Here is a 12307-nt window from a genome sequence, read left to right as displayed (position 1 = left end):
GCAGGAGTCCTCGGGGGCCCCCCGCGAAACAGACACCCGGGGCCGGCGCTGCTCCCCTTACTCCACAGCATCACTCGTTTCTCCTGAACAGCAGCCCCGGACCACCGTGCCGGCCCCGCTCGCTGGTCCGGCCTCCACCTCCATGGCAGCCCGAGACACGGTCCCTCCTAAAGGAGCACAGCTCAGAGGCCCTGCTCCTCCGCTGGGATGCCTCCTGGGGCTCCTCGCTGCCCTGCCTGGGGTGCCTGTGACTGGAGGCCGGGCCCGGTCGCCTGCAGCCTCAGGCTCCTTCCCTCCGGCCCCCTCCTCAGCGTCCCCTGAGGCAGGGACCCGGCCTGTCCCCAGAGAAAGCGTCCCCGTTCCCCCTGCCATGTCTTTGCCCTTACTGGTCCCTCTGCCTGGAAGGTTCCCCTGCTCCTCACATCTGTTAAAGAGCCACTCCCGTCCCCAAGCTCCCTCCCTGTGCCCTGGACAGTTGCTTCTTCCTCGGTGCCCCCAGCGCCGGAGTGCTCCGGGGGCTGGTACGGGCCAGCGGGGAGGCACTAGGCCCGAGCTCCCGGGCTCCCGGGCTGAGGGTCTCTGCCAGCCCCGGCCCCCAGGGAGGGCAAGGCTGAGGGAGCTGCTGTGTGTGTCTGCGACTCAGTCTGAGAGACACGGGCGAGAGACATGCGGGGAAACCCAAACACCAGGGAGACAAGACCAACAGGAGCAGCCTCAGTGAGACCTGGAGGGAGCACAGTCCTGGAAAAAGGGGCGTGGGGGGGCCGGCTACCAGGTCTCCGTCTGCCTGTCCATCTGCGGACCTGGGTCTCCCTTCCGCCTGGGGCTGCCTGCCGCTACCGCTCCGTGCCCTCCCCTCCGGCCAGAGGTTCCTCGCTAACCTCCAGGTCGGCGACTTGCCCCGCTCAAAGCCCTGCGCAGCGCCCAGTGCCCTCGGCCGGAGTCCGAGCTCCTTAAACCCTCTCCGTCAAGGCTCCCGAGCGGCCCGCCCGCCTTCGCGGTGGTAGTTAGGCCTTGGGGCCTTGGCTCACGCCGGGCGGCTCCTCTGTCGAGCTTCCCTAGCTAGACCCCCCTCGGCCCGGCCGCCGCCGCCTCAGCTCCGCCAAGCTTTCCTGCGCGCTCCGCGGCGAGGGCCGGCCTCGGCTGCCCCGTCGCCACCGGCAGTGCGGCGGCGGTGTGGAAGTCCCTCAGGACACAGCCCAAGCGGGCCCTCAGGATGCGTGTGACGGAACCGACTCCGCCGGGGAAGGGCAGGAGGGCTCCCCAGAGGAGGGGGGCTCCCCAGGTGCGGGGGATGCTCGGTGGCCTAGGGAGCAGCACATAGGAGGCCCCCCCAGAGGTCCGTGCCCAGTCCCAGCAGCGGGCTGGCGGTGAAGGCTGAGCGGCTGACTGGGGGAAGCCCAGGTAGGGGGAGAAGGCCTGGGGTGCGGGGCCCTGGGGGCCCGGCTGAGAGCGGTCCCACCCCAGCAGGCAGGGGGCGGGGCGGGGCGGGGCGGGGCTCGGCGGCCCCTCCCAGGTTCTTCTCGCCGGCGGCTCAGTCCCCGCGGGGAGCGCTGCGCGGCGGCGGCGGCATGCGGCAGGCGACGAGGAGCCCGAGGGTCAAGGGCGGGCCGGACCCCACGAAGTGCGTCTCACCTCAGTGCTTCGACTTGCTGGTCCGCAAATGCGTGGGCTGCTGGCACTTCCGGACGGCGGAGCCGAGACCGGGTAAGAGCCGACGCCCTCCGACTGCCCGCTCGCCTGGCGGCCTCGTGGGAAGGGGAGGGTGCCGCCGCCACGGGCCAGCCCCGGCCGGAGCCGAGGCCCAGCACCGCCCCTCGGCCCCTGGACGGCGGTGGGGGGGGCGAGGGGTGATGGGGGTCGTGGGCCGGGGCCCGGGTGGGGAGCAGCCATCCGCACGTGGCCCTCACCGTCCCTCTCCTCCCCTCTCCATGACCCCACCCTCTCCACGCCCCTCCCTCCCCTCCCTGGTCCAGCCTCGCCTTCCTCCAACCCTTTCCTCTTCCCTGGCCTTTCCTCCCCTCCCCGTGTCCCCTGCTCTCCCTCCCCTTCCCCTCCTCCTGCAGTCGAGGCGAGCAGCCTGACGCCCAGGACCCCGGTGCAGCCGCAGGAGTCGTTGGGCACAGGGATCGCCGCCCAGGCCGAGCCGGCGCTGCCGCTGCCCGCGCTGCTCCTCGGCGCCCCCGCGCTGCTGGGTCTGGTGCTGGCCGTGGCCCTGGTCCTAGTGGCCCTGGTGACCTGGAGGCGGCAGCGGCCGCGCGGGCCCGCTTCCCCGGAAGCCCCGGACGGAGAGCAGGACAGTGAGTACCCCGTCGGAGAGAGTCCCACCATGCGGGCTGGGAGCAGGGCAAAGGCGGGGCAGGGCTCTTTGAGGCTTGCAGAAAAGGGGGGAAGAGCTGCCCTGAGGGTCTCGGGCTGAGACCCCTGTTCAAATGAGGGACACAGCTGTGGCGTCCCAGACTTAGGTGAGGAAGAGACACAGGCTGGGGAGCGCAGGGAGAGAGGGGTCTGCCCTGTCCCCTTGGGGACGGCCACACCGGCTGCCACATTTCCTCTCTCCTCTGTCAGCACCCCCTTTTTGCTGCCCTCTGAGCACTTCCTGTCCTGAGGGCTGATCATGTGTCCTCCCTGCCCTCTCTGCAGTGGGGCTTCATCCACTCATCTCTCAGTGGGAGGACTGTTCTGCCAGGGAGGCTTCCAGAACAGGGATGGAGGAGGCTAGGACCCAATTCTGACCCTGTATTTCCCCCACCAGAGCCCCTGGAAAATGTCCTCGTCCTCTCTTCTGGATGCCCTAATGCCACGGCTCCCGTCTGGCCTCCACCCAGGGAAAATTCAGCCACCGCCCCCTCTGCCCACAGTGTCCCTGTGCCAGCTACGGAGCTGGGCTCCACTGAACTGGTGACTACCAAGACAGCTGGCCCGGAGCAACAGTAGCCGAGGAAGGGGCGGGAGATGGCCCTTGCGCTTCCTGGGGGCCATCAGCCAGGGGACTGCAGGTTGAATTTAGCTCCTCATCCCAGCACCCATCTGCTGCTTTTCTGGAAACCAGGCTGCTCCCCCACTAACCCTGCAGGGACACAGACAGGCGCCGCGGACCACAGATTCAGCTGTCATGGGTTGCCTGGCGTGTCAGTGTTTGGCTTAAAACTATACCGCGGTCGGAAGCCCTCAAAAGTTGCGACTGAGCTCCCGCGCTTTGAAGCAGTTGGGCCTGCTGAGCAGGACGTTTTTCTTTTCGAGGGGGAAGGCACCGGTACACCGGAGTGAATCTAGGAAAAGGATCAAGTGGGACGAGGCAGGATTTGTAGCTGGCTGTTGTATTTACTACCTGCTTTCAGGGCCATCCTGCTTTCAAACCAACGCGCATGGCTGCCACGCTGCCCAGAAACCACCTGATGGGCTTACTTGGGGACATAAGACAAGATGATACTAAGAAATAGCCTGGATTGTGCTGATTCTTGGGTATCTGTGCCCTGGTGGAGACCCTGAGCTTGGCCCAGTCTGCCAGGACCTATGATGCCGTTTTCCCTCCAGGGGCAACTTCGAGCCCAAGGCTCACCCTTGAGAGGAAGTGCATAATACCCTCTGGGGCGGGGCTGCAAGCTCAGGCTGAAGGCGCACTGACAGGCGTCTCCTGTCTCCCTCCAGACCACCTGGGGTCCCAGCTGCCTCCAAAGCTCATTCAGCTGTGCACAGGGAAGGGTCCAGGACCTGCAGGAGGCTTCTTCATAGGCTTATGACCTTGAACCACCTGAACCCAATGTCCCTCGAGCTCCCTTCTCTCTCTGTGGCCTGCCCTCTTCAAGCACTGGGCCCAAGTGCTGGGGTCACTTGGTCATTCTGCGCCAGCCCCTGCGGTCACCACCATCCCTATGGAACTGCTCCTCTGACCGCGGCACCACTTGCTCCGGCTTGGGGCTGAGGCCGGCTCTCGCAGCTCTGGACCACGCTGCACACTTGGTCGGCCTCTCCTGCCAGCCCTCCTTCACAGGGCTAGACCTTACCAGCACCCCTCCCTGGATAGTGTCCTTGGAACTTCTTACAGCTCAGCGTCCCTGGAAGGGTCATGGGACTGGGAGTCAGAAGATGGGTTCTGGGTGCCATTTAGTCCCACGGTGGGACCTTGGCTACATTCTGTTCCATGCACCGATGCTTTCGACTCACCTCTCCCTGCTTTGACCTCTGAGTTGCCTGGCAAATACACGCACTTCCCGCCTAAAAGACAGTCAGCAGATGGCAGCCTCCCAGGACCTAGACCCTCACCTCTTCATCTTTTCCTGGTCATTCCCGCCCTGAACCCATCTCAGATGCCCCTCCCTCCAGGAAGCCAGGTGGCTGGGGTGGTCAGGAGGTAGGAGGGTGTGGGGCAGTCGGAGCTCCCGCCCGCAGCATCATCGCCCCCCCCCCCCACCTTTTCCTCCGGAGCCCCGGCTGGGGGCGGACCCTGGAGGTGAAACAAGTGGATGAAACTCCTCTGGGGCCCAGACTTGCGAATGTCTGGCACAGCTGTGTCCCAGCTGATGAGCCCTGCCTGGAGGGCAGCTTCCTCTCCAGTCTCAGTTTCCTTTTCTGAAAAATGGGGGCTGGATGCAAAGTTCTCTTTGGTCGGTGACCCTCAGAGGAGAAGGACTGGAAGGAACCTTGGAGAATCCTCATGCGCTGCCCCCCCATTTTACAGATGAGGAATCTGAGGCCCAGGGGAAGGTTTAGGATCATTGTCATCTGGCAAATAGCAGAAGGGGAGTCCATTAGTGAAGAACCAGGAGGAGAGGTCAGGGGACAGGTGGGCAAGAGGAGAGTCAGTCTCACCTAGCCCCTGAAAGGGACCCTGCCTCCCAGGGGCCTCCAGGCTCTGGCCCTCTGTGGCAGTCGCATTATTTTCTAAGGAGCTTTCTCATATCACTTCATTTGCTCTTTAAAATAGCACCTGAAAGCGAGGTGGCGGGAGGGGGGTTTGGGGGGGGGTGTGTGTTTGCTTTAAACAAATGTTTTTTATTTTAAAAATCAAGGCATGCATTTTGTTGACAGTTTGGAAACTCTGAGACAGCAACCCAGGCTAGATTCTACAGAGACATGGCCCAAAATCCAGCAACCGCCGGCCCAAGTGTCACCATTCTATACACAGGAGCTCATGCCTTGACCGCCACCTTTGGTGTTTCCGCTTGTCTGTAAGCTCTTTATAAGCAAGGTGGACGCCTTACAACGTTGAAAAAGCTTGCCACTGGGGCATGGGATTCTTTTCCATTTTTATTGCAGTCCCTCCTTATCCATAGTTTCACTTTTTGGCTACTCAAGGTCAACCACGGTCTGAAAATATAACATAGGAAGACTCCAGAAAAAAACAACCTGTAAGTTTTAAATTGCGCGCTGTCCTGAGCAGCGTGATGAACTCTCGCGCTGCCCTGCTCTGGCCTGTCTGGCACGTGAACCCTCCCTTTGGCCAGCGTCTCCCCACGGCAGCCACTCCCTGCCCCTTAGTCACTTAGCCGTCTCCGTTATCAGATACAATGCTGGGATTCAGGTCACCCTTATTTTATTTAATAATGGCCCCAAAGCACCAGGGTCGTGATGCTGCCGGTTCAGATATGCCCAACAGAAGCTGTAAAGTGCTTCCTTTAAGTGGAAAGGTAAAAGTTAATGAGGACAGAAAAGAAATTGTATGCTGAAGCCACTAGGATCTACAGTAAAAACAAACCTTCTATCCATGAAATGAGGGAGGAAAAAGAAATTTGTGCTTAGTTTTGTTGTTAGTGCGCGATAGGTGCTTAGTTAGAATGAAAAAAGAAGTGCACTTGTGAGCAAAAGACATGAATAGAGTCCTGGCCGGCATGGCTCAGTTGGCTGAGCATCGTCCCCCAAATTGAAAGGTTGCAAGTTTGATCCCTGGTCGGGGCACATGCCTGGGTTGCAGATCCTTAGTCCGGACGCATGTGAGAGGTAACCAGCCACTGTTTCTCTCCATATTAATGTTTCTCTCACTTTTTCCCTCCTTTCTTCTTTTTCTAAAAATAAAATCTTTAAAAAAGAAAAAAAGGGACATCAACAAAAAACATGTTCTGACCCATGGCAACGTGTGATACTGGAAAACTTTGAGCCCATTACAGAGACTGAAAAGAGTGGCCAAATTCATGTAACTTTTATTACAGTATATTGTTCTATTTTATTATTAATTATTGGTAATCTCTTACTGTGCCTAGTTTATAAATTAAACATCATAGGTATGTCTGTATGGGAAAAAACAGCATATATAGGGTTCAGTACTATCACTGGCTGCAGGCTTGCCCTGAGGGTCTTGGACCACTGTCCTCTCCCCACGAAGGGGAACTACTGTGTATTGTAAGGGAGGCAGGAGCACTTTCTTGTCCGTAAATCTTTGCCTGAGCCTCTGTTTCCCAGGAGAGTTGTTGCTACCAAAGGCTTTGACCTTTTTAAAGGCCTCTGTTAGTTGAATTGCTTTTCTGCCAATTGACCAGTTCATGCCCCTGGACAGGAATCATATGGCCCATCTTGCTGATAGGAAAAGAGAGGCCCAGAGAAGTGAGGGATCTGGCGGAGATGGGCTAGACCCAGACCCCAGCCCCTGCCCCACGCAGAAGGTCATCGGCTCAGGTGCCCTCCTTGAGAGACCTACGCCAGGGATTGACTCCAGGTTCTACTCCTTGTTTTCATCACTACTCAGATTTCTCTCCCCAGCTGGTCTCTTTTTTGCACTAAGAGGGATCCAAGATAGACTCTCCAAGAACTGCTCCTAGGGGTGGGGACAGCGGGAAGCAGCCCCCTCCCCTTAGCCCGTGGGTCTGGCCTGAAGGAGGGTCGGGGAGGGGCTGGCTGAAGTCTCGGTTCCTCCTGGGGCTTCCTGCAGGCACCTTTCACTTCCTGCCCTGCAGCCCAGTGCTCAGGGTGGGGGTGGGGGGCCCAGCTGGGGAGGCCAGGAAGGAGGGACCTGACCCCTCACCTCCCTGTCTCAGCAAGGATGGCCCTACACAGCCCTTACCTTTAGAAGCTGGTGGCATCACTCAGGGCCTGCCTTCCTATCTTCCAAATGGAGCCTAGGGCCACCCAGCTGCTGGAAATTAAAGAGGTCATATGGCAAGTAGGGTCCCCACCTAGGAATGCCTCCACCTCCTTCCTTTCCTGGGACACAGACACTTGCTGGCCAGTCCCCAACCTTCAGCCATTCCCCCGGTAGCTGGTTTCCCAGAGCTGGTCTGAGGCTCGGGCTCCCTAGTTGCCACCCGTCACTCCTCCACTTACTGCCCACGGATCACACCGGATCCCGGACACGCGTGCTCGTGCCAAGGCCACTCCGGGTGGTGCTGGGGGGTCAGCCTCGGGCCCTGCCATTGGCTCATAGTCTGGTGGGAGAGATAGAGCAGGACACAATGACAGGACAGGGTGATCCCTTCCAGGGCCAGGGAATGTCCCAAGCAGGGTGGGGTGATAGTGCAGCGCCCAGGGAGTGCTTTGAAGAATAGGTGTGTACTGAATCGTAAGGCAGTTTTCCTGCTGGAGTGGAGCAGAGATAGCATTCCTGCCCCAGGGGACTAGGTGTGGAGGGAGCGGGCAGGAGGGTCTAGCTGCAGGGGCGAGGGCAGAGACTGGAGAGTTGGCAGCAGGACCTGAGACCTGAGTGCCAGGACAGAGCCTTCGCCCTGCCGTGCCTGCTTCCAGCACACAGCAACCCTCGGGGAACCCGGGTGCTTCTCCAGCCCCACTATTTGGTGTCTCACCCTTTCCTGTCCCCTCTGAGAGGCCACCAGACCCCTCCGGCATTCCTCCGGGCCGAATGAGCTCCCATTTACTCTGTTGTGTTGGATCAGGCCAAATTCTTCCTCACTTACAGATGAAAACTGACCTCTTTCCAACCTGTGCCCCTCCCCCGCTGCCTGGTCCCGACCTCGGGCCGGGGAGGAGCAATGCAACTGCCCAAGGTCACACGGAGAGTCGGGAGAAGCCAGGAAGACCGAGCCTGCATTCAGGCCCTGCTCTTTCCCGGGATTCTACGGAGGTGGAGAGTGGGGGAGGGGGACTGCCCCGGGACCATAGCACGAGTCCCGGCACCCAGACGGCCTCCGAGCACTTCTTCACTCCTTTGAGCTGCAGAGAATCTGGGGTCCAGCCCCGGCATCCAGACGGATCCAGGACGGTGCCAGCAAAAGTCTACCTGCGCGGTTCCCGTGGTCAGCCCCGGTGGCACTCTGACTGCCAACAGCTAGGCGCTGGGCCCGGACGCGATGGGGTCCACGCGGGAAGCGCGGCCGGGGGCGGGGTCAAGGAGACGCCCGGGGCTGAGGGACCCCAAGCCCCTGAGCCACAGGGAAGGGAAGGGGCCAGAGGCAAGCAGCCGCGCTGGGGGCGGGCGAGTAAAACAGGGGAGGAATCCGGTGAGTGGCGGGAACGAGGCGAACCCTACCCATCTCCAAACTTGGACTCCGCGCTCACGCGGCCTCCCAGTCCCCATGGGACCCCCGAGCCAGTAGGGCCCAGGTGCAGGGCACGGCCGGACTCTGGGGCAAGGTGTGGGGCAGGACGCCTCTCCCCCGTGTTCTGGACTCGGAGCTGACCTCGGAGTTGCGTCCCAGGAACCCTGTCCTCTCTGGATTCGTTCCGGCCCTGAGGTCTTGGTGGCTAGCTCCGCACTTGCATGCGCACTGGGGCCTTTGGAGGGTCCAAAGATGGAGACTGATGGGGGTGCTCCAGGCAGGGGGATAAGTTGTGGTGTCTGGAGAGGGACTCCGAGGCCGGGGAGGGGAGGGAGGGCTGGGGAGAGGGTGGTTGGGGAATTGGGACGGGCAGCTGAGCCCCAGCTCCCAGCACCCCGTCCTCCACTCCCTCACGACCTCCAGAGGCTGGCACCCCCTCCCTCCCACAAGCAGCTGGAGCCTGAGTCACCAGCTGCCTCTCAGGGAGACAAAGGAGCCGAGGGCCCTCCCCTCCAGTCCCTCTTCCAGTGCTGGCATCCATCTGCGCTCGCAGGGAGTCCAAAGTTTTCTGCCTACAGTCTCTGCCTCCGTCATGGGGGTAATGGAAGCACAAAGGGCTGGGAGTGAGGGCTTTGGGACTGTGGGCGGCACCCCGGCAGCGATCACCAGCTTCTCAGCCCAGCGGTGGCCGGGGGCGGGGTGGGGGGTGCCCATGAGGCTGCCTGCGTCCAAGTGCTCCTCAGGCAGGGACTGGCTGGCTTCTCCCTGCAGCCCTGTGACGGAGGTGCTGCCAGTCCATCTTGCAGATGAGAAAACTGAGGCCCAGGAAGGTTGAATGGCCCTATTACAGCAGATATTGCAGTCCACCGTTAGCCTGGCTCCGACATGCAGGAGCAGTAGGAGCTCCCAGTGTGAAGGGCCGGAAAGGCTTCCAGGAAGAGAGACCCACCAGCCTGTGGGGAGGCTGGGGGCTCTCGGAGGAGTCAGGGTGCATCCGGCATTGGTCAGGCAGTTAGTCGGGGGTTGGGCGTGCTGACAGGGTGCAGGGACAAATGCCACTCTGGGCCAGGGCCCTCCAGCTTCTCTCTCTGTTTGCACTGAACTAGCCAGAGGGCAGGTTTGGGGCTCACAGTGCAGGCTCCAGGCCAGGCCCTGGCCCTTCCTGGTCCTGTGCCAGACGCAGGGTCGCTTCCCCTCTCTGGGGCTTGGGTTTCTCTCTAGGAAATCCCAGGTCCCCTGGCCCAGGGCTGGGCACACTGGTCAACCCCCTCTAAAACGGGGAAATGGAGGCATAGCACAGGCTTTCTCGAATGTCCACAATCTCTCAGGACCACAAGCTTTGCACAGTCAGAGCTGGGTGCTGAGTGAGACCTCAGCAGTGAGGAAAGAACATGTTTTCACAGGTGCATCCACGCTGCCACCCATGTGTACACAGTGCCCATGGGGCAGGGACAGCACTGTAGCCACACTAGCCCCAGGCATGCACACTCTCACTCAAACTCATGAGCCCACAGACACCCGCACACTCAAGCCGCCAGCCCTCGCAGCTGGGGGGTGGGGCATGTGCCCTTCAGTCTCAGAGACACAGCTCCTCTGCCCGCCCCGTGGGGCTCACTGCAGATGCCAGGGGTTATTTTAAGCCTGGATCAATGGACAATTTTTGGTGACACAGGCTTGGGGGCTGGCGAGCAGAGGAGACAGGAGGCAAGTGCTCTGGTGCCATGCTAACAGAGGGAGACCCCCGGTCCAAGGGGGGCAGCCTGGGCAAAGGGGTCACTCTGAAGCTGGGCTGCTCTGTGTGTGGATCCCCTTGTCCCACGCGTGGCTGGGTACCTGGGGGCAGTGTCAGCTGAATGGATGGCCAACTTCCAGGGCCCAACCAGCCAGCTGTGGTCTACCTTTGCCTTTGCCTCCTCCTGCTCCCCTTCCACCCCAGGCTGTGCGTACATACGGAGAGGGCACTGAACGCTTGGCATGGACCTGGTAGATGTGGCATCTCTGGTTGTTGGCTGACCTCTGAACCAGACTGAGATGGGGAGGAAGCGTGGGTGTGGGAGAAGTTGGAAGTTGGACCTCTGTCCTTGTGGGTAGGAGGGGACTGGAATCTGCTCCTTTGTTGGACAAATGGATATTATGTGTGTGTGTATGTGTGTAAATATATATGTGTGTAAATATATATATAATCTGATGGGGGTTAACATGGGGTGGAAGCTGAGCAGAGCACCCACTGATGCCAGGATCATGGGTGAAAGGAGAGGGTTCTGGGCTCTGGGTCCAGTGGAGTCACCCTACCTGGGAAGAGGTCGCAGGCCGGAGGCAGAGACAAGCCTTCCTAGACCTGGTGCCAGCGGCAGGGCGGAAAAGTGTGCCGCATCGGCCACCCTCAGAGCCCGGGTAACCTAGAGGGCAGCTTGGCAGAGTGCAGGGGGGCGGGGGGGGCACTGATTCAAGCCGGACTGTGCTATGGGTTCTGTTCCTTAAGGGAGCAGAAGATGCACCAGCAAACGCAGCCACAGAGTTCTAAGCAGGATAACAAACCGAAAGTTTGGCGTCAGAAAGTAAACTAAGCAAAGGGAGACAAATATATGGTGATGGAAGGTAATTACAAAAAAAAAACAAAACCATTTACAAAATGGTATATAAAGTGTGACATTTTAGCATCAGTTGTCCCTGGTGATGGGATTAAGGCGATTTCATTTCATTTCTTTGCTTATTTATTGTCTTTTTCTCAAAATTTGTAATAGTGTTTTAATAGGGTAGGGTCTTCGCGGCTGGATCCGAAGCCTGTTTGTGGGTGGAGGAAGGGGAGGGGCTGTCCTTAGCCAGAGCACAAGGGGTCATCCGGAGGGGGGCGGTGTTGCAGGGAGGTCACCCCGCCAGCCCCCCACCGGTTCCCTGTCTTAGCCCACTAAGACCTGAAATTAGCCTGTCAGCCCCTCATCTCAGCAATAGGACTTGATCCTCCTTAAAATGTAAATCCTTCTCCCTCTTCTCACACCTCCTCCATTTTTATAAGCTGATCCTAGTCGCTGAGTGAAGACAGGATGCGAAGGGGAGCAGACCCTGTCGGCCACAATTCTTCATTTTACAGGCACGAGAGACTAGAGTCACTCCATTCATTCATTCAGTAGGTATGGCGGAGGCCTGCGCTCTGTGGAGACACTGGGCCGAATGAACCCTCTTGCCGCTCCCATCTGGACGAGGGGAGACACCACATTGACTTCTGCCTCTTGGTGGAGGCGCGTGGTGAATCTGCCCCCCGGGAAGGGTTTTTAATGTTAAGATGAGTAACTGAGGCAGAGAGAAGCAAGGCGCTGCTGCTCGCTGACCTTCTCCAGTTAAACTCAATTTAGATAAACAAGACCGCGCGCGCTCTCGGCCAGTCCACGCCCCGTGCCCGCCCCCTCGCCCAGGGCTTGTGAATGGACCCCAGGGTCCTGCGGGGGGCCCGGCGGAGGGTCCGCCAATAGCCCCGCCCCCTTCTTCGAGGGCCTGGGCCAGCCCAGTCTCCTCCCTGCTGACACACACGGTCGGGAAGCGGACCCGGGAGGGCTCTGGCCAGGCCATGCCGGTCCGCGCCATAGATGTGGGGACAGCCCAGGACCCCAGCCCAGTGTCCAGGGGGTTCTGGGACAAGGGCACGAGCCCCTGGGTTGACGCTGCGCCCCGGGCAGCGCTGAGAGGACCCATAATTTGGCCCCGTGCAGCGGCTCTGCTGGGGTTTCCTTCCCAGTTGACAGGCGGGAAAATCGAGATGCAGAGAGGGGAAGGGACTTCCTCCTGTCACACCTCTCTGTTTCGACCGGAACTGACCGGGGAACACGAGGGAGGCGGAGCGGTGTGGGGTGGCAACGACATTCCTGGGGCTGCTCTGTCCCGTC

The 12307-nt window shown here is 60.2% G+C and overlaps 1 protein-coding gene across 1 annotated transcript; it reads left to right on the top strand.

The window, feature by feature from the left end:
• Nucleotides 1-1571: 1571 nt before the first annotated feature.
• On the top strand, nt 1572-2937 carry TNFRSF13C (TNF receptor superfamily member 13C). The gene is made up of 3 exons (XM_054582550.1): nt 1572-1707; nt 2067-2302; nt 2752-2937. Exons 1-3 carry the CDS (start codon nt 1572-1574, stop codon nt 2935-2937), a joined length of 558 nt encoding a protein of 185 aa, XP_054438525.1.
• The last annotated feature ends 9370 nt before the right edge of the window (nt 2938-12307 follow it).

Source organism: Pteronotus mesoamericanus, unplaced genomic scaffold (assembly GCF_021234165.1).
Source record: "Pteronotus mesoamericanus isolate MK-2021 breed Mesoamerican mustached bat unplaced genomic scaffold, CSHL_Meso_final contig_702, whole genome shotgun sequence".
NCBI classification, from domain to species: domain Eukaryota; kingdom Metazoa; phylum Chordata; class Mammalia; order Chiroptera; family Mormoopidae; genus Pteronotus; species Pteronotus mesoamericanus.
The sequence above is the reverse complement of the archived record's forward strand: the minus strand, read 5'-3'. Positions and strand labels throughout refer to the sequence as shown.